Genomic DNA, 26,136 nt, shown 5'->3' on the forward strand with positions numbered 1-26,136 from the left:
ATTTAAAATTTCCATAAAAGAGAAACCACTGAGATAAATAGTAAAATGAAATAAAATTTTAGCTCAAAATAAAAATTGCTTTAACAAAACTATGCAGACAAAAACTTAAAAAAATTAAGTTCTATGCTCCCAAACATGAATTTGTGATGTATTTTATGAAGTAAACATGTTGGTAAACTGTGCTTATTATTTCACTGCTGAATAGTTGGAAAGGTTTTTCAAGGCTTATCAAAGGAGAAATCCTAGGCAGGCTCACTAAGGGATACTCTGGTCTGATCTGCTATTGTCCATCTACCTACCTACCTATCTCTTCATTAACTTACTTAACTATTCTTGTTGTGCTGGGAGCAGGGCATTGTACATGCTAGGCAAGTGCTCTTAACGATGTCCTTATGAGTTGCCTTCTAATACAAGACTAGGAGCCATGTTCTACTAACATCAGTGGCAGGGGGAATCCAGCGAAAACACGACTGTGGTTAACTCTGGCCTTTGGTCACATTTCCTAGTGATCTATCCAGAGCTAGAGATAAATCGGCTGTTACCAAAGAGGAACCCACTGCCCAGGAAACCATCCATTCAAACAGTGGTTGAGAAACAGCATGCAGCACTTCTGTCCAGGCACTGTTCACCAGCCTGTAACCATGTAAATAGAAGAGCAGAATGGGGCATGTGACATGCGTGGAGAAGAAATGTCTTAATCACAGTGGGAACTGGGGGAACTAGGCTCTGGTGACACTTCGATGCCTTCCAGTCAATGTGGTGTCCCTAAAACTTACCATGGGATCTTGGCATTCCCCAAGAGGGCTACTTTCAGAAGAAGGAAACAGCCAAAACTAAAATAAAGCAAAAATCATCATGGGGTTTGGGGACTCATTTCTTTTATCTGGTAAGTGAGAGAGTGTGACTGAGGACATCTGACGTCCTTCCAATTATAAAAGACATTTCTTTTGGGGTGTACATTTTAGAAGTCTCTCTTCCCTGGGATGTATATCTATTCAAAAGTGATCACAGGCTTTAAAAATCCCTTTGGTTGCATGTATAAAGTATTCTTTGAGAAGAATTGCCCTGCTCACTTAAAACTAACCACTTCTTTGTGTTATCATCAGGAATTCCAATACCTTTCTTTTTATCATATGAAACCATGGTCACATAGGAGTGAGGTGAAAGACCCAGCAGATAATCATGAACTAGTCAGGTAGCACCTGCCAGTACAAATCAACAGGCTGATGGATGCATAGCACACTGATATTGGGTATTGTTTCACTACTGATGGCAAAGTAACATCTTTTGCAAGATCTCTAATCTCAGTGTTACCTAACTTCACCAGCAGCATGCAATCCTTAAGGCCAAGAATACTAGAATAAGGATGGGGGGGGGGGGCATAAATCTGAAGTTTGTAAAGAGTAAGATAAATTGAATTAAGCGTATATATTTCTCTAGGTAAAGCCACATGGGGCTCCTGGTTTCCAGTACAGCATCTAAAACATGTCTTCAGAACATGGACAAGTGAAGTCCTTGAGAAGCTCCGGGTTCAATCCCCAGTGTCCTTTCCCCCAGAGGTATTCGACTGGAAAAACTTGACCTCCTAAGTTTGCTATCAGCTCCCGCCTGTGTGTCCTAGGACATGTGCAGAGCAACACCAAGCACAGCGGGAGGGACCAGCCTACTAGGGGAGTCATCGTAGGTGTGGGGGTTCATTACATACCTAGCACAGGAAGGGGAAACACTGCCGACCAGGTTACCCGCTGAAAAGGACTAACAAGTCAAAACTAACAAAAGTGGGTGACAGAATATGGAGACAATGACGTACTCCTCGACCCGTGTTACACATTTCAGTAAGTCACTAGGTGAAAAATCGGGGCGGGAGTTGGTATGTGTTTGAGTGTTAGGTTTTCGATTTCCTCTGAAGAACCAGGGATTGGAGGCAGGATGCAGGTTACAGGAGCTGCTGTACCAATGGGCTGATCAGTATGGCAAATCCTATGTTCCTATAATAAAGGGGAAATTACAGCGTATCACTTTGTATGCACACAGATCCAGGGACACATGCACGCATTCTTTCTCAGGGGCTCGGAAATTTTGTCAACAGGTATGGATTCAACAAAGATGCTGTACAGCAAAGCCAAGAAAGCAGGGGTAACCCAGCAGCAGTGAAAAGTGCTAACAAACAGGCAAATGGCAAACTAGAAGCTGGAAACAGTGCCTCTTATACCTAAAGGGGGCTCAAACCAAGAGCGAGGGCTGCCTCCCTGGTTCTCTCCTGCCAGGCATGTAAAATTAGAAAACGACTGGGAGAGCACAGCCAAGACCTCTTGGACCACAATAAGAAACTGAGAGTTTCGCAATTTCTCCAGAGCTGGAGGAGGAGGAAGACGTCTGACATGAAGCTGCACCGGTCTTGCTGATCTACTCAGCTTCCATTTTTTTGCAGGGCTCAGTGGGAAGCTCTCTTATGAGAGAGACCATTTCTTAACTCAACCACGTCTACTGTGACACCAGCCCTGCCAACACAAGCTCTCATTAAACACCCCAACAAAGTCTCTCTCGAGGATGCCTCACAATGGAAACTATATTGAACATACTCAAAACGCAACTAAATTGAGGCTTTTACTTTAGAGAGTTGCAATGTAGATCATGCATCTGAGTTGCTTTATTTCAAAACTACTTTTTATACTTGAAATTTGAAAACTCTCTCAAGTTAATCCCCAGATTAGTAGTTCCGGAAACCCAGACCCTCCAGGTCTGTTAGGACAAGGCTGAGTACCAGCAAGAAGGGCACTTATAATGACTCTACCCACTGAGTGGGGCCCAGAAGGCAGCATGGGGTGGATCAAAGAAAGGCACAGAAGATGAGCTCAGGAGTAAAGAATGAAGCTAGGTTCTTCTTGTTGTTGCTGTTTATATGGACAGGTCTCTGTGTAGCTCTGGCTTGCTAGAACTCTCCTTCTAGAACTAAGTGACCTCAAATTTGGAGATCCGCCTCTGCCTTCCACCCCAAGCACTCACCCACTGAGATTAACGGTCTGAGCTGGCATATCTGGCAAGACTAAAGCTGTGATAAAGCAGAAATGTGACAAAGATTTTACAGAATGCCACTAAATAATGAATACTTCATGTAAACATGTGTTTTTCATCTGTATCTCAGCAATGCTACTGTGTGACAACTTTCAGATTCCTTTTCTAAAGTTGGTGTGTGTGTGTGTGTATGTGTGTGTGTGTGTGTGTGTGTGTGTGTGTGCGCGCCAGCCTTAGGCATTCTCAGGAGCTGTGTCCACTCTGTTTTGGGGCTTGGGAGACTGCCCATTAGGCTAAGCTGGCTGGCTGACCAATGAGACCCAGGCCCTCCTGTCTCTATGTCTCAGCACTGGAACTACAAACATGGCTTTTTCATTTGGGTTCTGGGGATCCAAAACAGATTCTTATGGTCACACAGCAAGGACTTTACCATCTGAGCCATCTCCTTGGCCCTTGCCATTTGTTAAAACATAGCTTCCCCTACTGTTCTCAACAAGCCAAGCTTATTTTGACTATTGAAAACATTTTCTCTCATATTCTTTTCCTTTCTGTCCTCATATAGCTAGGAACTGAAGCTCATTTAACCAGCCAGTGCATGGGGATACTTTTCTCACATTCAAGTGTCTTGCATGACCATAATGAACCTGCTCTCATTTCTCTCGGGAACACAGGCCTCCTTTACATTCATATTGCATTAATCCCCTCCCCATGAACCAGGATAAGCATAAACATGAGATGAGATGAAAGATAAGGCGAGCTTTACCTGACTCACCCATTATCCTGCTGAGTGCGGCATTCCTGGTGGGCGACTCTTCCAGCCCCTCAATCCCACTGTAGAGGGAATGTGAGATCCTGCGCTCTCGGTCATCCAACTCCGTTTCAATAGGCAGCTCAGGTGCAGCAGGGCTCCCAGGAGACCGAAGCTACAGAGAAAGGGACAGGGGGATGTGAATCTTGGAGGCTGGTTAGCAGCATGGGGCCGTTATAACAACTTTCTGAAGCTTGCATCCAACCAGGCCTCAAATGAACTAGAACTGTCCAAGCTACACCAGAATCATTTGCTCTGACAGCCTGGCCTAATGACTGACTTTCAGCGGCACTTTATCCAACACCTCCTATGAAGCCCTGTCACATTTGAACCACCGAAGGAAAAGTATGTATATTAAAAGATATTTTTTTAAAGCTGCACCTTATTGCTAATTTTTTCACTTTGACTGTAAGTATGTACTGAGGTCAAGACAAGCTATTGTTTAATTTAAAACTCCTGCAACCTGTTACTCGAAGACAGGCCTTGTCCAAGGAGATGATGGGCTTGCTTAGATTTGTACCTATGGGACAGAAACATGTCTGCCACCTCCATGTATAAGTGTAGGCATCCTTAGCAACACACACAATGTGAACTCTGCAGAAATCAAGACTCGTTGTATAACTAAGGCAACCTCTAAGATTGAGGCAATACCTGAGCAACACTTTAAGCATGCACAGGAAAGTATGAAAGTAAGACTCAAAGATTTTTTGCATGTATATGTATAGTGTGTGCATTATCTGTATGGGTTTTGAATATGTGTGGGTTCATGTGTTTTAGTGCTCATGCATGTGGAGGCTTGACGTTGACCTTGGGCATCTTCCATGATCACTCTCCACTTTACTGCGGCAGGGTCTTATTCATTGCCATTAGTCTATCTAGCTATCTTGCTCAAGGGACTCCAGACCTCTGCCTAAAGAGCTGTAATGTAATGGGCACCTACCATGTCTGCCTGGCCTTTGGCTAGGTTCTAGGGGTTCAAATTACAGTATCAACACAAGAACATTATCCACTGAACCATCTCCCCAGCTTAGGACCTAGTATCTTCATGAAACACACAATGACATGAGCATTAAGCAGATTCACGTTTTTTTTTTAAAGGTCAATCTCTATGGTGATGGAGTAAAATAGTTTGTGGTCATCTTTATCACAACTGTTTCCTACAAGTCATTCTCTCCATAGAAATAGCTAGAAGAAGATGTCCATGTCAGGAAGGACTGAAACACTTTACTTGGTGAAGGGTCTGGCACCACAGGAACCACAGGAACCCATGTGGACTAGCTCCTTGGGATGGTGCTAATGGCACTAAGCCCAGCAAGGAGGGCCTGAGATGAGCAGGAGCTTCAGTCACCTAGAGAGCCTATACCATTCAAGCAGGAAGCTGTCCTGGTGTGCTTCCTTCCACAGGACAGAGTATTGCTTCTTTCTAGAAACTGCCTTCTTTATATAACGAGATAGTTAATGAAGACCAAGCTGTAGGCTTACTGCTCCCAGTTTGAGAAGCACCGGAGAGGTGGAACCCATGGAAGGGTCAACACAATTACAGCTGGGGCCTGTCAAGCTGCAGGAGAATATCAAGCTTGCAGGGTGCCGAGTTAGACTAATAAGGTTTAAACTGTGAAATCAGGGTTTATTAGTTTTCTCTTAAAACTACAGATTACACCGGACAGCTTTACTGATAAGTAAAGCATTCAAGGTCTCTGATATAAAGATATAAAAGAATACTGTCTAAAGGACCATGATACCTCAATTCTAAGATACCTTGGGGAAGCAAAAACAAAGACAAAACTCATACCCTGTACCTTCAGGGTCAAGGAAGCTTTTTGAAAACTGGACTTTTAGACCTGCTGGGTCACTCTGTACCAGAGTAGTTGCCTAGCAAGCCCTAGGCCCTGGAGTCCATAAGCAGCACAAGAAAGAAAAAATAGAAACAAAAGCAAAAATCTTGTTAATTTTAAATGATAATAAACATTAAATATATTTGCCATGTAAGTCACCAGAAACAAGTTCTGCTTGCTATAGGATATTTTATCAGGAGAAAAAATAACCTTTGCATTTACTTTCAAAAATAAATTTAGCTCAACTATACCACTAAACAATTCTGCAATTTTCTGTTTACAAAAACCTTTATAAACCTTATTAAAAAAAAAAAGAAAGAAAGAAAGAAAGAAAGAAAGAAAGAAAGAAAGAAAGAAAGAAAGAAAGAAAGAAAGCCGAGCTGGGCAGTGATGGCACGCGCACTCCTTTAATCCCAGCACTCAAGAGGCAGAGCCAGGCGGATCTCTGTGAGTTCAAGGCCAGCCTGGTCTACAGAGCAAGATTCAGGATAGGTACCAAAAGTACATGGAGAAACCCTATCTCAAAAAAAAAAAAAACAAAAAAACAAAAAAAAAAACAAAAAACAAAAAAATTAAGAATGCCAATGGAATATTTTAAGATTATATTCAATGAAATAAAATTCCATTAAAAAATAATGGGCAGGTTTTGTAGAGAAAATCAATTAATGTGCCTGTCCCTAAGGAGTACACATGTAAACATTCTCCACCTCAACCATGTCTAATTTACATATGAAAAGACAGACTTACATGATGCCATCAATAGTCTACTATATAAATATTTAACAGAACTTAGAACGCCTTTTAATTTCTCCAGCTTTACTGTGGTTTCTTTGCTTTGCTTTGTTTTTGAGACAGGGCTTCACTACCCAGTCCTAGCAAGTCAGGAACTCACTATGTAGAGATCAAGCTGGCCTCAAACTCACTGACATCTGCCTCTCTCTGCACCACCCGAGGGCTGGGGCCACACTGGCAATTTCTCCACATTTGTTTTGTTTGTTTGTTTTGTTTTGTTTTAAGAGGAGGTTGTTTTAAGACAGGGTTTCTTTGTGTAGACCTGGCTGCCCTATTACACCCTCTAAAGACCAGGCTTGCCTAAAACTCAAGAGATCTGCCTGTCTCTGCTGCCTGACAGCTGGGACCAAAGGCATGCACCATCATGTCCAGCTAATTTCTCCAGTTTTAAGAGAAGGGACAGAAAAACAGTTTGGTTTAAAATCTTTTTATTTTTCCCCCTTTTTGCTTTAAGAAAACAAATAGCAGAGGGTGTCAGCTGGCCTGCTGGCCATGCAGAGGAGATGCAGGCACCGGGGAAGAACAACCCCCACTTGTCCATGCCTTGCCAGCCTCCATATTAGTACCTTACTAAAATTAATAAAAATTAAATAAAAAACAGATACACTTTTAAAAATTAATAAAATTAGAAAAAGATGTGTGTGTACAGCTGCACTTCTCAGGCTGTCCCATCTGTTCAAACAACAGCAATCTACATTCTTATCCACCTGGGCCAAGGGCAGCACTGGGACGACCCTTCCACTGGTCTCTAGAACAGACTTTTGATCTACTGAAGAAAAAAAAAAAAAAAAAGCTGTTTCCAGCATAGGACCCGTTCTGTACGATGGAATATAGCCTATTTCTTGACTCATTGGCCAGGAATTTATTTCTCTTTGTGGTCACTATGCAAAGGAACTAACAAGCAAGGTCAATAATAAAGGCCCTCATGAATCATTATTATAATTTTATTTACAAATATAAACTCTGTCATAAGAGGAAGCTATTAGCAGGACAGGCACTTATGATATTCAGTATTACACAGTTATCCCTCACTACCCGTGGGAGTTCTGTTCCAGGGACACCTGCAGACCTCCAAATCCAGGGAGGTTTAAGCCCTTATCTGGAAGAGCACCATGTTTACACAGAACCTATGCAGGTCCCCCTACACACAGTCTTCTCTGATCTGTGACAACAAAGAAATGTAAATGGTGCTGTTTAGAGTAGATGACACTATGTATGCTAGCACAGGGGGACTATTTCCATAGTATTTTCTTCACGGAAAATGTTGGTTTTTGTTTTGTTTTGTTTTGTTTTGTTTTTTTATGGAATCCGAATAGACTCTGCAGGCGAGGGACAAGCTTGGAAGTAAGCATCAGCATATGCAGAGAGGATGAACCTGGGAAGAGCCTGAGGTTCACAGATACACGCTAACAAGCAGGATAGGGAGCAGAGCCGCAGCCTAGCAGCAGGGTAAGAGAGTAGTAAGGACAGATGCTCAGAGGCCTCCAAGATCAAGCAAACAGAGCATGGAGGTGTTCCTCAGGAGGGCTTTGCATGATGCCAGAGGACCAGAGTTAGGGAAAGTGGGTTTGAAATGCCAACAAGTGATGAAATCAAACATAAGGCCCTGTCAATTTTAGGCAGGTAGTCTACATAGAGAGGATGTAGATAGGCAAGTGTTGCCCAGGGCCTCGTGGGAGCTAGGGAAGCGCTTTAGGTAGGGGTGATAAGGAAAGAGCTCAGGGGATAAAGTAGTTGCTGCACAAACTAAGTTCAGAGCCTCTGCACTTGTGTAATACCAAGTCACAGCAGTACTTGTCTGTAAACCATAGTGCTGGGGAGTGGGGCCAGGTGGAGATAGCTCCCAGGCAGATCCTGGAGACCTGCAGGCCAGCCAGTCTAGCCAAATCGGTGAACTCTGGTTTCAGTTGAGAGACTCTACCCCAAAAAACTAGCAGATAAGCAAAAGAGGTAAGTATACTATATGCACGTGCGCGCGCACACACACACACACACACACACACACACACACGCACGCACGCACGCACACACATCACATCACATCACATCACATCACATAGTACCTCCATATATGAGAAAAGGAACCATGTGGCCAAATACAGAAGCTTATTCAACAAAGGAAGACACAAAGAACACAAGCCTTGAGCTTCAAGAGGAGGGGGTGACACCATGCTATGGTCCCAGACTGGAGCCTCATACCTACAAGGGGAGAGCTCAAGGATATTACTAGAGACTGAGGCTTATGCATGTCAGCAAGAGAGCCTACAAGGACATTCACCTTTACTGTAGCATAATTTTTACAATCCCTCCCTGGGACTCAATATAAATCCCACACCAGCAAAAGCACATGTGAGGCCCACAGGGAACCCAATCTGAGCTCCTCTGGCAATGTAACTCTTTAGTTAAATCCTGTCAGTACAAATAGCTCCTCCATTGCCTTACACAGAAAGCTCGGCACTTACAATAAGAATATATATATATATATATATATATATATATATATATATATATATATACATATTTGTGTTATAAGCTTGCTGTGTCCTAAGGAATGGTAAGAACCAGACATATTAAAGGATAGTGGAGGAAGGCAGGATATTAGGTCAGCTATATCAATTGCAGCTACTCCTGAACTTAAATCCTCTTCATTCACATAAATTCAAATATAGACATAAATGTGACAGATATTTCAGTGGAGATTCTAGACTCATATCTTTCAAAGGGCAAAATGGAATAAATCAATGCCTTTATCAAAACATTTTCATGCTGGTGCAGGTTTGCCTTGCTCTTGGGGAATCAGAGTCCTATAGAAATAGAATGGTCTTCTTTCTCATTCCTTACTGCAAAAATCTTCCACAACATTCCATATTGTGTGTGTGTGTGTGTGTGTGTGTGTGTGTGTGTCACACACACACACAGAGAGAGAGAGAGAGAGAGAGAGAGAGAGAGAGAGAGAGAGAGAGCAGTTGATGTCCTTCCTCTATGGCTCTCTCCTTTATTTATTTGAATCAGAATCTCTTATTGAACCTGGGGCTCAGAAACCTAGGCAGATGGCCAGTGAGCTCCAGAACCCACAGATTCTTTTATCTCCATGCCCTCCTCATTCTTGTATAGCGGCATCTTCCCACCATGCTGTCTTTTTAGCCTCCAGATCTTGATTTAAGAAGATCAAGGTGATGATCCATTTGTGAACAGACACTGCTGTGCACCCAGCATCTAACACATTTTCCAACATACAGTAGATGCTCAATACATACCTGTCAACTGACTATTGCCTTTGTGAAACAAAAGCAACTTGTTTCTCTAAAGGAACTATCTAATATAGACACATGCATCATACACACTCCTGAGAACTGTTTATAAGTACCCTGCTCAACTTAGAATAAAAATAGCAAACAATGATTTGACAAAAAACTAATCACCATTCAAGGCATCACTGGAAGGCTGAGATCAAGTCAGTCTGCACATGCCTAGCAAGTGTGAGATCCTGGATCCATCACTAACACCACTAATAGAATAATGAGGGGCAGCTCCGTAAGGCTACAGGACTCTCAGGATCCAAATTGTATTCTCCCCATACAAACAAATGCCTGTCCTGTGTGTTTCCTTTCTGAATTTTTTAGTTGAGGTCTACATTTGGCAAATAAAAACAATGTAAGCATGTGTTGGTTTGAATAAGAATGGCCTCCATAGATTCATAAATTTGAAGTTTAGTCACCAGGAAGTAGCACTATTTGAAAGTATTAGAAGGATTAGGAGGTGTGGCCTTGTTGGAAGAAGCATGTCACTAGGGGTGAGCTCTGAGATTTCAAAAGCCCATGCCAGACCCAGGCTATATCTGTCTGCGGATGAGGATAGCACTCAGCTACTTCTCCAGCACCATGCCTGCCATGCCTGCTACCATGCTCCCCGCCATGATGATAATGGACTAAGCCTCTGATTAAATGCTTTCTCTTATGAAGAGCTGCCTTGGTCATGGTGTCTCTTCACAGCAATAGAACAGTCACTAAAACAAAGCATAAGCTAAATGGTCCATTGAAGTTAGTTTCTTCTACCTAATAGTACCGTGCTCCAAAGACATACATTTTGCAAAATATGAGTGTAACACAGGCACCAATAAGTGACCATGATGTTGCTTTAAAATGAGGAACATGGGCCATTTTTAAAACTGCATTTTTCTGATTGTTTCTGTGGGTATGGTGTACATGCATTTGTGTGTGAGTATGGATGTGTTTCTGAGTGACTGTGGATTCTTGCCATCTAACTTGATTGAAAGAGGGTACCATTCACTGTTTGCTGCTGCACATACTAGGCTACCTAGCCTGCAAGCTTCCAAAGAGCCTCTGTCTCTGCCTCCATCTCAACATCTCAGCCCTGGGATTCTAGATGCATGTTTCTTTGCCCAACTTCCATAGTTACAGTGACTTGACTGTAATTTACTTTATTCTGAAATGTGGGAACTGGAGCACCAGTGACAATAAAAACAACCAACCTTACATTTTCAACATACTCATTTGTAGAATTTGGCCCATTATCTATGGATGCTACATCACTGAATATCATCTAGTCTATGATTTGTTAGTATTTACAAACAGATGTATGTATCATTTATTTTTTAACTTTCCAATGATCTACTCTGTGAAAAAATTCCTTTCATTTAGGAAAGTCGGGGATCAAACCTTTCTGAATAGGATGCCCTGGATATAATCGCTGCTAATCCCATTTGCCAGCATTTGATTTTGTCTGTTTGCAACAAAACCTGGGTGATGGGCATGGTATGAACAGCTCTGTATGTCTGCCACACATTCTGTAGTTGAGATCTATCAGAAAACAGTACTTTCTAAGGAATCAGCTCCACAGATGCAAGAGAGAGCAGGCATCTCCGACTCATCTCTGGAGGACAAAGAAGTTTCTTTACCAGCCACCCACAAAAGAACATAGATAAAAGGCGAATCTTCCCTATTATAGGATTAGACAGAGGCATGCCACATCATATAAGCAAAGCAAGCAGCTCTTTCTTCCGGGGCATCTCACTCCATGGAGAGTTAACACCTCCTGCAAGGTGTTAGCTCCAGGATACCAAACAGACTGTGGGCCCTGCTTTCCAGATGACACTCAGCTAGCTACAGGCAGCTCTGAGATAATATCTTGAGAGTTGCAATAGTAATATTCATATAAGTTTGGAAAAACTTTCACCACATAATCAATAGAACAAATGAGTCTGGAGCTGGAGCTCAGCTCATAGAGCTCTTACCAAGCATGCAGAAAGCTGGGTTTGGTCCCCTGCATTACATAACCAAAAATGGTGGTATATGCTTGTAACTCTAGCACAGGAAAAGGGGAAGCAGGAAGATTAGAAGTCAGACTATACTGGGTGACATCAGAAAAGTGTTTGAAAAAAAAAAAATCATCTATAGACAAGCCCACACAATGTCAGCAAGCCACAGACATAAGCGACGGCTTTTCTAGGTGACACCCTGTGTTCACCTCATTGCATTTGCTGATCCGCCTGGCCACGATGAGCTGAATCATGCCACGCTTGTTGCCTTCAGTGGACATGGACCTCCGCAGAGTCTCCATGGCTTCCTGGTTGGCTTTGCCCAGCAGAGACTCTCCATTCACAGCTATGAGCTGGTCATTCACTCTCAGCCTTCCATCCTGGGAAGAAGGCAAGGAAAGTCAGTATTGCTGACTAGTTTGCAAAAGAGATTGCTCTTCCCTAAGTTTAAATGGTTAAAACAAAAAAAGAAAGAAAAAAGGATCTGGAGGTTTAATCACACTGTAAGCAGCTGTTGTAGCCTCGGTCTGTTTTGGTCTTTTAGGCATCCCTGAATCATTATTATAATCTGCTAACTAAAATGGAATACTAATTCAAAGAACACAAAGAGATCATCACTTGCTTGCTTTCAGAAACACCCATCAGGCTGATTTAAAAGTAAGATCCATGAAGATCAAGACAACTGGAGAAAAGTGCTCTCAACAAACAGCCAGGAAACTTACTCTAGGCTTTGAAGGAGCAAATGACATACCAGCAGGGGCAACAGAAAAAGAACCTTTTCCCCAGCCCGGGACCTGTGCTTAGCCCCTGCATACATCTTCACTGGACTAAGAAGACTATAGACTGTGGGTCATGTGACATTAAAATGAAGAGTTGAAGTGATGAGCTCCATCCCCCAAATAATACAGCACTATGACCTTTTCCTTGGTGTTTGGTCCAGGCAAGAATTCTACAAAAAAAGAAAATGTCACCAGCAGAACTTCTGCAGAGATCAGAAAGGAGCAGGGGAAGAAACCCTTAACAGCAGGTGATGACTAACCAGGCTAACAGGCACTTACTTTGGATGCAGCTCCACCATTAATAATGGACTTCACAAAGATCCCCAAATCTGCGTGGTTCTCTTTGGAACGGTTCCCTTTGACACTGACACCAAGCCCTGCAGATCCGGAATCATTAAGTGGGACTTCAAAGGTCAGAAACTCCCTGGTCCCATCGGGGGTGAGAACAATGTCCTCATCTTCAGCTTTCTAAAAGGGGAAAGAAGTGGACAGAGTCTTAAAATCCGAACGCCTCTTCCAGCCATCGCACTCAAGACCTGTAATGACAGCTCTCCGATCAGCACAGGCAGAGTATTTCCACCCCAGGACAGAATCCATGATGATAGTCTAGCTGTCCTGCAAGACTACAGCTGACCCCTGCTGTGAGTAGCTTCAGGCTATACTTACATCAGTGTTGCACCAAATGTTGCAACTGATTCTAAGAAAGACAGGGGTAATACAGAGGGATATGCAGACTTCCAGACTGGGGCTAGTATGTAGTCTCTGTCCTGTACTATTATAAACTAGTATAGAAACACAGTTTAAAATTTAAAAAAAAGTCAAGATAAACCAGAATTCAAGCATCCATTTTGGAGTGCACCCCAGTGAAGCCTGGGACTTGGTCCTTCTCGTCTCCCAACTTTGAAACACTGCTTCTACATCCACTTAGCCATCAATTACAGTGAACAACAGCATGATGAAATATCACTTGTCCTAAATGGACAGCAATTCTTGATTACTCATAAAACTTGGTTATTATAGAGCATAGGAACAAGGATTATTTCTTTATTTTTCTTTGCACTGAACCCAATATTTGTAATATTCTAAGAACCCAAATCAAATTATGATAAAAATTAAAAGAGAATTTAAGGCTTTCATATGTACTTTTGATTTCTTAATTAACCTGTGATTAAAAAATAATATAAACAATGTGCTATTTTAAAACCTTAAAATCAAAAATAATGTTACCTGGAAAGTAATGTTTCAAATTTGCTGACATTCAGGGTTAACATGCATGTGTGCGTATATATCTGCTTTTGTGTGTCTGTGTGTGTGTCTGTGTGTGTGTGTGTGTGTGTGTGTGTGTGTGTGTGTGTGTGAGAGAGAGAGAGAGAGAGAGAGAGAGAGACTGGGTCACCGATGATAAAGCAGGGTCCTCATGAAAGACAGTCCACAAGTGGTCTGCTGCTGGCCTGTATGCCTAGCCACACAAGAATACATTCTTGAAAATATTTCAAAGAATAGCCTAATAGTCAGTAAGGAGGGGGAGGAGGTTTTCAATGACAGAATCACAACCTTTTTAGAACTTGAAAAGTATGCACTAAACAATGAAAATAAATGTTTCAAAGACATGGTCTTTATAAAGTAAATATTTATCATCAAATTAAGCTTCTCAGCTCATTGTAAACAGTTTGTAATATTCCCAGAGAATAATTACAATTCAATACAACAAAACCAATGAATTAGAGACAAACCAAGGTCAAATAACTATCAAAATATTGATATTTCACACATCTATTATACAGAAATATCTTTATACTCATGTGATGCTCTATAAATACAAATGTTCACTTCATTTTTCATTGCTTTATCTGTTGCAAAACAATTAAAGCACTAAGTAATTATTCTGTGAAAGACTATCACAGTCTTAATGTAAATATAAATAAATATATACCATCTGGAGGTCTGGAGCAGCTCAATGCAAGAGCATTGGCCTAGCAAGCATGTGCAAGGACCCAGGTTCATCCCAGCACTACAGACGACCAACACAACAAAACTTCAAAGAACATACCACATGGGTAGACTTCAATATTTAAAAGAAAAATAAAACAGCATCAATAACTCTAAGCCACACCATGGTCCTTTGTATCTGGAATTCAGAAACAATTAAGAGATAAAATAGATATGGTTGATTCATATTTCTATGATGAGAATGTTGCATTTGAGCAGCCATGGAAACTGTAGCTTCTCGGCCTTCTGCTAAGATAAAGGAATCTCAGCAGGATTTAGTGAACACAAGGACTCACCCTTCCTAGTCATTCCCTCAAATCCAGAGGATTGTAATTGTCATTGACTCATTTAGATCTTCAGTTTGGCGTTTTCATGTTTACTGATTTCAACATTTCCATAATGCTTTTACAAAGGCTTAAAATTCTCATTTTTTTTTTTTTCTACTTGAGAAATCAAGACAAGGAGCTGAGCGAATTCATGAAGAAAAAGGCTAATCAAGGTGGGCGCGCTCCCCCACTGCCTTGCTTGGCAGTTTCACTTACTAGGAAAACTGCAAGGGGTGGCAGGGGGGGTGGGGTTGTCTCTTACAGTTCTCATATCTTTATTATCATTAAGAACATTGAAGGGAGACACGGTAAGCTCCATTAGCATTTCATTATTAATCCACTTGGCTCCTGAACAAGATTAAAATTAACACCAGCTTCTAGAAATTAGTTTTTTTGGCAGTAACTTTTACGAGTTTGCTCTTCAAAGACCATTTGGGATGCAACATTATAAAAATCTCCACAAAGCTGAGCTGTGTACAGCATCTCTGTGTTCTGACTGAGGAGAAACTACTTTCAACCTTCTTGTTATGCACCGAAGCTGTGCCTTCTCCACCAGTGGACTCTAGTTCCCACTTCCAAACAAATGTTAACATATTCTCCAACAGGCTCAAGCATTTTTGCTGCTCACTCCCTCAAGCACGTGGACAATAGGTATCTCTGGTGTGTGTGTGTGTGTGTGTGTGTGTGTGTGTGTGTGTGTGTGTACGCGCACAGACCATGAACAAGCTTCCCATCAATCTTGACTGCAATTCCTCCCTGCCCACTTCTCCATTGGCAATTTTGCCTTTTAGTGCCCAGACACAAAGAGCATTTTGCCAACCATATTAGAAATAGAGGCCCTGCCTCGTAGGACCTGTGAAAGCCATCTAGTTTCCCATTATCCTCAGAGAATCAGTAGGGTATCCTATGAGGAAGAAAAATGGTCAATTGCCTTCCTCCGGCCCTAGTGTTTTCTCTTCATTCAACAATGGTCCCAACAGCTCTGAGACCTTGGCTGTCTATGAGGGACTGTGAATCTACAGTGCACCCTGAACACATCCTCCTTTCCCAAAGAAAGGGAAACAACAAATCTCTGGTCCTCAGTGGACAAATGTGCATGAAATATTGTGAAGGAAAACAAAGGGGAAAAACTGTAAACACAGTGCACCATAAGATGGGAGAAGTGCTCAGTGACAGCTCATCACAACACTACATTCACAGAGTTCTCACACAGGAGTCCCACTCTACTGAGTTAATCCATGGTAGATTACTAACGAAGGACAGCCACTCCCACATCAAATCCAAAAGAAAGGTGAGCAAGCCATTCACTAAGAAAGAACAGAACAATAGGGAAGCCCTGTTCTCCACACTTCAATAAAAAAGTGTAAACTGAATGGGAATTACCGATGTGTTAAAGGCTTTCTTCAGAACAATGACATGTGGCAATGTGCTGAACTGGATGTATTTGTGCTGGGCATAGTGGTGCATACCCATTACTTTAGAACTCAGGAGGCTGAGGCAAAAGGACCCTGGGCTACTAGAGAGGCTGTCTTCAAAATGAGAGATGAGGGGAGGAGGGAGGGGAAGGGAGGGGAGGAGGGAAGGGAAGGGAGAGAAGGAGGAATAGAGGGAGGGAAGGAGAGAAGGAGGGAGGGGGGGTTGATATGACAGGTGAATGCATAAACAGACAGAGCATTTAGAAGACCACTGCAGAGCCTCTAAGTTCATTGCATATTGCATTAAAAATTGACTGCAGCCATGCAGAGATCTGCAGGGATGCTGATGGCCTTTATTACAACTGCCCCAGAGACTTTAAAAGTCTGAAGCAAAATGAATAAGTAAATTGTCATATATTTAAATAGCATCTATCACTCAGTCACTTAAAGTGTCTCAGAAAACATTTAGTGAGATAAAAATATTTTTATGATGAGAAATTTGGGTTTGTAGAAAAGAGGGGTTTTCTTAACTTCCAGTACTTTGCCCATCAAAGCCTTGGCAGTGTCGTTTGTAGATTGCTGAATTTCTGTTCTGTATCAGCAAGAAGCTTCATAGGGGAGGGTTTGATATTAGTCTTAGGTGGTGCGAAGGACATGTCATTTACTGGCTCTAGCATAGGCACATGGGACAGGACACAGATAAGCTACACATAAGATGGAAATTATGAGCAAATACATCAATATAATGACAATAAAGTCACAGAACTGCAGGTGATTATAGTTTTCTTTTGCTTGGCTGAATTTCCTATAGTCAATGTTATTATTTTTGTAATCAAGCAATATGGGGTGCCATTTAATTTTCTTCCCTCAATGACACAATAATGGAGTGGCAGACATACACACAAAACAAAGACAAACAGGGTGGATGGGGAAGACCGAGGAAGGCGGGCAGGGGATGGGACTGGGGTCACGGACGGGATGTGGCTGAAAAGCTCATGAAGCTATCAGGAAAGAGCAGTCACCAGTACATCCACAAGAGAAATGTCCATAAAGCTAAAGAGAGAACATGCTATACAGGGATTGTAGACAAATATGAGCAGAATTTTTGTCATTTTAGTTAAAAGGAAGACTTTTAAAATTAGAATTTGTCTTAGTTAAAAAAAAAATGTATATACTAATCACAAATCAAGTGTAAAATCTGTATTTTGATTTAAAAAAAATTCCTTTGAGATAGGATCATATAGACCAGGCTTGCTGTGATCTCCCTATATACATGAAAATGACCTCAGGATCTTGGTCCCCATTCCTCCACCTCCTGAGTGTCACCATGCCCAGCTTCATGGTTTTATTTATCAGAGGAAAGATAAACATTGGTGTATGTTATCTGAACCCATCTTTCTGAGACTCGTTATTTAGATTGTTTATTTCGTTAATATTGTTTATTTTTGTAGTAACTGGGGATTGAACTCAGGGTGTTGCACAAACTAGGATCTTCCACTGAGCGACAACCTCAATGTCCCCACCCATTGATTTTTTATTTTGTTTTGTTTGACACGGTCTTTCAAGCTTCCTAGACTGGCTTTACCCCACCCGACCCCCAGCAGGATTTGGTATGAAGATCCTCTTCCTCGGTTTCCCCAGTGCTAGGACCACCAAGCCTGTGTATTAAATCACAATCTAGTATCTGGACTTACTGTGCTCTTTCCTTACTCAACAAATAGCAAATATTATTAAGGGATTTCATTTTCTTTTGTTTGACAATGATAATGGTTATTAACTTCCAGGATCTGCCCAGAAAAGTATCCAAAGAAAAATCAGAAAAACCCAAGTTAAGACATATTCTCAAAACGATGTACTCTTTAAGAAATGTTCTCAGAGCAGATTGCCAAACATGCAAAATGAAGCCAGAAGGAACAACTAGTCCCGACAGAAGGTTACAGATGCATGATAACCAATGCCACCACACCATGACCTGCCTCAGACCGCAGCCTACAGGTGCATTCTCACTTAGGGCTCAGTTGTTTTATAAGCAACTGCTGGTACTTAGAGCACTATGAAAGCAAGGCCAGTTGATTGGTCTCGATAACCAGAGTACAGCTGCAGAAGAAAATGTCCTGGAATTTAGCATTAAAGCAGAATCTCATAAACAATTTACTGTCGGGTCAGAAAAATGCTGCAGAGAGAATGATGTGCACACTGTGCTGAGGGAAAGAGGGTGAAAACGATGTTGAGTATAGCAAAAGGTTAACAATGGAGGGGGGACGTGAAGAGAACTTCCTGGGATTCTGACAGTACGAAACAAATTAAACACAATGACTGATCTATTCAGAATAGCCTTGCAACAGTCTAAGATTATATTAAAACTGACACAGCTCAACAGAAAAAAACCTTTAAAGTTAAAAAGTGTACATGTTACAAAGTAGCAAGTTTATCCCCATACTGCACAGATGATAACTGATGAAAACATTTCAAGGAAAATATGTCAAAAACATTAAGCAGTCATTTTCACAGTAGAGGAATTTCAACTCAATTCCTCAGTGAGTCAGCTCTGTTTGTCTTTCCAGCACCTCTACATTCTGCAAAGACTGGGTAAAAATCAGTGCGGGCAGAAAAAGGATTTTAATCACGTTATGCTTTGAAAAAACCACAGAAGTCAGAGAGATTCAAAGCCACAGAGAAATGTCATTCATCCCATAGCCATGCTGCAAATCCTTCCCTCAGTATTTATATTGCAAATGCTTCAGGATAAGGCTATAGCTATGGTTAATACTAAGTAAGATAAAAATAAATATGTACACATAAAGATGTATAAGAACATAAATGTCCCTTGACTCACTGTGGAATTATACCGATATAAACCTATTCTAAGCTCAAATATTGCAAACCTGAAATGCATTTAGCATACCCAATGTACCCAACATCACAGCTAACCCTTCAGAACACTTTTATTAGCTGACATTTGGATAAACTATCAACTACAAAGATTATTATCTAGTAAGGCATTCAAGTTCTCCAGTCATTAATTGACTTCTCATGGAAACAGAGACAAGAGGACAGATCTTATATGTACACTTCATATTCTTGTGAAGTTGGAAACTGGTATTTTGACCCTTTGTAAGTGGGCATAGGAGGGGTGCTGCCCGTGAGGCAGCCTTTCATGTGATAGGCATGTTTTATTCAAAGTAAACCAAATGTTTCACACTTTCTTTTATTCAAGGTTCTTTAGAACTTCTGAGGTTTAAATCCATGACCAACTAGGACTTGCTGGGCTAGGTAGTAAAAGAGCATGAAAGGTTGGCTGTGGGTTCTGCTGTGAGGTAAGGTTGTTCAGCATATGCATGAGGTCAAGCCCAGCACTAAGTAAACAAAACATTCTTTAAACACTGAACATGTAGTTGTTCTAAACGCTGAGTAAACCATAGTTCATTACTAATTTGAAATATCATCTTCAGACACAAACATACATATGCCTAAATATATACACACATCCGTACACGTGTACAATCTTTATGTTTCCAGAATTCACCCTCAGTGTTAGGTGGCCTGCTTGCCTATACTCTGGCAATCCCTGCTGGTCTGTTACACAGCTTTCCATTATCTTTGCCAAGTAGAACGATCTCCTCGTCTACCCTCTCTCACTAACACCCTGCCTGTGTAGCACCACTGTGCTTTCATTGGCTGTCTTGGCTGAGTTATTCTATAATCAAGAACTCAAGGCTGTGGCTCTTCCTAACCAAGACCCACGGGGTGTCACATCCATCATGCTGCTTCCAAATTCTGCTCTGAGGTCTTATTTACCAATCAGGTTTTAAACGATGAAATTTTTGAAAGTAGCATTTTATTTATTGAAGTTGCTTGATTATGTATCTACATTTTAAACAACCAATTCTGTTAATTACGTTACTTAAAGCCTGTATATGCTGATGATGTTGGTTTACCTATTTGGTAATAAATTTTGGAAACAAGTAGCAACAGTACTCATTGTGAATATTGTTTTTTGGTTTTTTTTTTGTTTGTTTGTTTGTTTTTTGGTTTTTTTTAGACAGGGTCTCTATATACCTCTAGCTATCCTGGATCTCACTATGTTGATCAAGCTAGCCTCAAATTCACTGAGTTCCACATACCCTTACCTCCTGAGTCCTGGGATTAGCTGAGATTAGGAATATTTTTATTTTGTATTACTTGATATGCAAGGCCCCAATGTTAAGCTAACTATTAATTGTCATATTAACTTTCCCCTCTTACACCATGCAGCACATCATCACAGAGACCAACATATATCTCATACTTCAGACAGTGTGTGGTTTGGTGCAGGCCAGAATGCAGCCTACCCTTAATTCCCAGTGTGAATTAGGGTTCATCTTCTAAAACGGACATGGCTGAGCAGCATCTGTATTTGAACTTTAGCCCAGAATGCCTGACAAATCCCCCCTCCCTTTATTATGACAACTATGCTTACCCTAATTACTGATCTATCATCATATCTTTCCTGATTATATTTTACTCTCTTAACCTCACTGTATTTTACAAAGGAATAGGAAATAATTCTAACATTTACAGTTTTATGGAGTTTGTTTGACAAGCCCCCATTCCAGGCCCCTCCCACAATATGGAAGTAAATAAAAGCCATGGTAAAGAGGAAGGACAAATAATAATATTATGCTGAATTAGCAAGTGGGCCCTTTATCTAAAGAACATCTCTAGGGACAGATTTCTTACCGTTTCTTTTGGAATCTGCATCTGGCTTGGCTCAGCATTCTAGAAGAATTAAAGAGAAACATCAATAAAGACTGATTTTCATCATCAAGGCCCAGGCACACAATATTGTATTAGAGAAGATTAGGTTGTTTTAAAAGCCATAAACTAAGCTAGGCAGTGGTGTGCACACCTTTAATGCCAGCACTTAGGAGGCAGAGGCAGGTGGATCTCTGAGTTTGAGACAAGCCTGGGCTACAGAGTGATTCCAGGACAGCCAGGGCTACACAGAGAAACCCTGTCTCAAAAAACAACAAAACAAAATAAAAATAATAATAATATCAACAATAAATCCATAACTATACATGAAGGGACATTGTAAGATGGTTGACATATGACTATATTCCAGACTGTGTTAGGTCTTAGACATGTATTTCAGCAGTTCTTCTAGATATATGTTTTTACCAGCTCATTCACAGTACCTCATGAGCTTATATTCAGGAAAAGAAACCAGAAAAACTGTTTCCAAATATACTGCTGACTCTAAATGTGTTTGCAATCTCCACAACCAAGCCCCAGTCTTGAAGCACAGGGCCATTTAACAGCCCCACAAATAAAAGTAGTCAGGACTACAATGGGAAACACAACTTGATATTTGAATGTGTTCCACAAGGAAGAAAATTCCTCCCACATAATAGAGAACATGAAAGGTTGGTATTTAGTTTATTTAATTTTTCACAAAAGACAAACACTAATTTAAAAGTATTTAGATTAAGACCCACAGAACTGAAACAGAGACACCCCAAACAGAGAGAGCTACATTAATTGGAGTTAAGAATTATTTTTAAACACTCCTTTTGACTTTTCAGAATGTTATTATTTTAAGTCTCAAAAAGCAGCTGCAGCACGTGTAACAGACTGACAGCCTACTGGCCCCGTCCTTAATGAAAAGCTCACAAGCAATAAATTAAATAACCATGGGGGAGGGGGCCCAAGAGCAGCAGACGGAAGAAACAGAAGCCTGGAGGATCCGAATTGGCCCAGAAGAACCGGCATAACCCCAGGCTGGCACTTGCTCCCCTGAGACTGCTGAAGAGCAGTGCTGCAGCTTGGCACCCTGGTAAGGCCAACAGGCAGCCTGAGAGTGCCAGGCAGAGCCTGAGCTTCCTGCCTGCCCAGGGGAGGGCTCATTTGCAATCGAACAGAGACATCCCAGATTTAGGATCAGGTGGCATCTTAAACACAAAATTGGGTAAGAGTGCAGAAAATGGAAAACTGAATTTCAATTGAGAAATAATGCATTAAACATTTGTTAACTATGACGAAGTTTTCATAATTTATTCAAAATCAATCTGAAACACAAGTGTTCACGTCTCACCCTATCACGGTCTTAAACCCCCACAGAACCATGGAAGACTCTCCGGTCTGTGTGGAACCAAGAGACTGGAAAACCATAACTGAAATTTAGCTTTATTTTAATAGCCATGTAAAAAAAAATAACTAATTTATATAGATAATGTATCAACCATGATGCATCACACTTGCATAACTTCAGAAAATCAGATCTATATGACAGATTTGGGAACTATAGTCTGAACCTTGTCACCTGTCACGGCTGCACAAAGCTAGCAGCTGGCTGAAGGAGATAGCAAACATTCTGGGTGGCCCAGGCCAAAGCTGCTTTGGAAGATTCAAGATGCTACCTGTCCTTGAGCCAAAACAATCTTCTCAGCACATTAGAAGATAAAGATGATGCTTCTAAAGGAGACTCTTTTATATATCAATACACACAATTTACGTATAAGTAATAACAATAACGCCTTTTTCCCAAAAGAACTACATTTACTCTCAACATCTTATTCTGACCAATACAATTTCACTGTCTCTGCCGAAGGGATGTCAGCATAGCGGGCAAAGGTGAGTTATAAACAATGCCATTGTTGTTTTTCCAAATAAGGTCACTTATGCTTGCGATTGTGACGTCTTGCCTCTTACATCTTTTTATTTTCATAACAACAATTCTGTAAGTTTCCTTAGTAACCAAACAGGAAGCACCATTAACTGCTTAGCTGTATTTACTACAAAAATCTAAAACCTGAGAATTTGTCACATGAGAAGAAAGAGATGGCAGTATTTCAACTATCACCTTTGTGGTGTTAGTCATGAAATGACTGACATCTTTTGGTTCCGTCAGTCTAGCTGGGAGGTTACGGGGATAAACATGATTGCCTTGAAACCCTCCTTACAAGCTGTTTATTAAACGGTCATCCATTCATAGTCGAGGCATCTACTGCTAAGACTGGTATAATTAAGAATGTTTGCATTGAGCTATGCATAAAGAAATTGAAAACTATAGAAACTCCTTAAGACAAGTCTCCATAAGCATTCACCAGTGAGTAGGTGGCCTAGATCACTGGCTCATGCACAGAAGTCTTCCATCTGCCCTATGGTTACACACCAGTTCCCTTGGGTGGAAAGCATCTTCTTGGCGAAAGATTAGAAGGCTCACGGTCCCCTCCATCTTGGTACTTCTCAACAGGGAAACAACTTCCTCCTGGGACTTGCCTGCTAAATCTACTCCATTGACCTAAAACAAAGAGAAGATATTTAGCTACAACCCTGTCCAGATAAGTAGCAGAAGAAAAGCCAGAACTGAGGCCATCTGTTACTAAAGGAAACTCTTTCCATGCAAAATTTGGGCATGAACAGGTGGTAACCAGGAAGCGTTGGTGGCTCATAAAAGAAGTCAACCACAGCTGGGCGGTGGTGGCGCACACCTTTAATCCCTGCACTTGGGAGGCAGAGCCAGGCGGATCTTTGTGAGTTCAAGGCCAGCCTGGTCTACAAAGCGAGATCCAGTAAAGGCGCAAAGCTACACAGAAAGAAATCAACCAGATAGCCCGAAATCAGTGAGGAAGCAATAAATCCTTTAGTGTTCACCCATAAACCAGAAACCATGACCACCCGCCTCCACAGGCAGCCATAAAGAGACAGCAACCATGAGGTCGAGTCAACATGGAGCTGCTACTAGAACTGAGCTCTTGCATGGCTCTGTGTACAACAGGTTCCCAACAGCCACACAGAGGGGCACTGTTCTCGGAAGAAGAATACAGCAGAAATATATTAGGATAAACGCTTTAAGCTTCAGTGAAAATGAAGACAAAATATTTTATCCTTAAAAGGTAAACACTAAAAATCAAAAAGATTCACTAAAACAAAACAAAACAAAACAAAAAAAAAACCAACAGTTTGGGAGGGGAAAGAATGCTTCATCTTAGTTTTTCTCATTGTACAAGAGGATTCAGTCAGGCAGAATTTTGGAAGAATACATTTTTGAAGAATCTTATCATTTTTCATCCATGGAAATTATAATGCTGGTTTCAAGGAAAGATGTTTTTATTATTTATTTATTTTTTTAAAGAGATAGATTGGCTTTGGATTTAACTCAGGTTGAAGTTACTACATAGTTGGGGAAGCCTTGACTCACAATCCTCCTGCCTGGGACTCCCAAGTGTCAGGGTTTCATGCATGCATCACTATACCAAAGTAACAAGTTTTATTTTTTAAAATCTGTATATTGTTCTCTCTATATGAGCCAAACATTATAAGACAAGTAAGTATATTACTTAAATTTTAATATTAAAGTTTCCTGTAGTTAAGGTATGTTTTCGAAGCTGCCTTTTTGTTGAAACACTCTCACAGAGCTTCACATGCTCGTTCAAAGCAATGAAAAGCTTGCAGACAGTAGCAGAGGGCTCTGCAATGTGACACTCTTTTCTGAGTCTTCTTCTTCTGGTCCAGATGCTACGGAAGCTGTAGAGTGACTTGTACACAGTCTGTGAACACTATGGACATGGCAGCATTAGGTTGAAACACACAAAAGAGTTCCAGAATTGAGACACACCTGGCAGCTCTAAGCATGACATCCGACTCAGAAGCAGGGCAGACTATAGGGTGCTCCCACCTCTCAGGGAAAATACAGGTGCTTCAGATTCACCAAAAGTGAAGCCATTTCTGACTGAAGAGTTGCAGAGACAGTGACTATCTTCAGGAAGGAGGGAGGGAAGGAGGGCAGCGAAACAGGACGTGATGAAGAGGAACACGGAGGCAGGCACACAAGCAAAGGCAGACGAGCCCTGCACACAAGGCCCTGGGTTCATCCCAAGTTCAGACAGAAAGAGTGAGGCAGAGACAGAAACACAGCCAGGAAAGGAGAGGACAAGCAAAGAAAGAGGAAATGGAAGGACAGTTTTTCTCTCTTTTTGAACTTATAAGCCAATTGAGACTTCCAAAATAACAGAAGACGTAACTACCGACTTGCATACAGCTGCTCAGTTCATTTCCAAGAGAGAAAAGAACTTTCTAGAAACAGTCCCCTTTATACAATTTTGGGATGAAGCTTTCTGGTTAATAGACTAATTCAGTGTCAACTGAAACATGTCACTTTATGGGTAGCACAAAAGGGAACAACCTAAGACCTAAGGGAGAGATTCTAAAATAAAGACATGGGAGAAAGGAAGTGGTTTCTTAGCTCTGCTGCTCCTCAAGAAGTTCAACCCAGAAGGGTCAAAGCTGCATGGGAGAGAGCGTGGTGATAAAAGCTCATTTTATCCATATTTAACGAATTGTTAACGAAGTATGATTTCTACCAAGAAGAACGGACAAAGAGGGACCAAATGGTGCCCCATTAGTGTGGGCTGTGGCTTGGAGTGTGCACATGATTCAGTGATGAGGGGCCTGGCACGTCAATGGACGCAGCTCAGTGATGAGATCCTGAATCAGAGGTAAACTTTTGCCTAAAATTCCCCCATGACGGCACTTGGGTATGGCTCAGTTGGTGGGCTGGTGGCTCAGTGCTCAGAGGCATGGCTCAGTGAAGGAGCAATAGCCTAGGAAGCATATGAAACTGGGCTTCATCTTTAATGCAAATGAAAAATAAATGAGTAAAAATTAAAATATAGGGTTTCCCCCTCCCCAGAAGAAAGCCCTTAGAAAAATAGGTCTTCAGTTCTGAGTTGGTCCCTCGTTTTTTTTAGATGCACACAGCTGCTAACATCAGAGATTATGTGTATGTTTATGTACTTTTCCACAATGACCTCAAATACCAATGAAGTTAAACCCTGAGCATCAAAGGGACATTTCTAAAATCTGTTTTTCTTTCTGTTAACACTGGATGTTGTGTCTCGGTTTGCAGTCCAGGTGGC

The 26,136-nt window shown here is 41.3% G+C and overlaps 1 protein-coding gene across 8 annotated transcripts in view; it reads right to left on the bottom strand.

The window, feature by feature from the left end:
- Pard3 (par-3 family cell polarity regulator) overlaps positions 1-26,136 on the bottom strand; it is a 539,860-nt gene that overhangs the window by 207,924 nt on the left and 305,800 nt on the right. For 4 of the 8 annotated variants that reach the window (XM_036187591.1, XM_036187587.1, XM_036187589.1 and 1 more), the window contains 5 exons: positions 23,391-23,519; positions 20,957-20,995; positions 12,787-12,975; positions 11,938-12,108; positions 3,779-3,938 (listed from right to left, as the gene is read on the bottom strand). In XM_036187591.1, coding sequence (XP_036043484.1) covers positions 3,779-3,938; positions 11,938-12,108; positions 12,787-12,975; positions 20,957-20,995; positions 23,391-23,519 — 688 coding nt within the window. Of the gene's footprint in view, positions 1-82; positions 1,989-3,778; positions 3,939-11,937; positions 12,109-12,786; positions 12,976-20,956; positions 20,996-23,390; positions 23,520-26,136 lie in introns of those variants that run through there. The other 4 variants (XM_036187588.1, XM_036187590.1, XM_036187595.1 and 1 more) reach the window with 3 other exon arrangements.

The sequence above is a fragment of the Onychomys torridus genome, chromosome 5 (assembly GCF_903995425.1).
Source record: "Onychomys torridus chromosome 5, mOncTor1.1, whole genome shotgun sequence".
NCBI classification, from domain to species: Eukaryota; Metazoa; Chordata; class Mammalia; order Rodentia; family Cricetidae; genus Onychomys; species Onychomys torridus.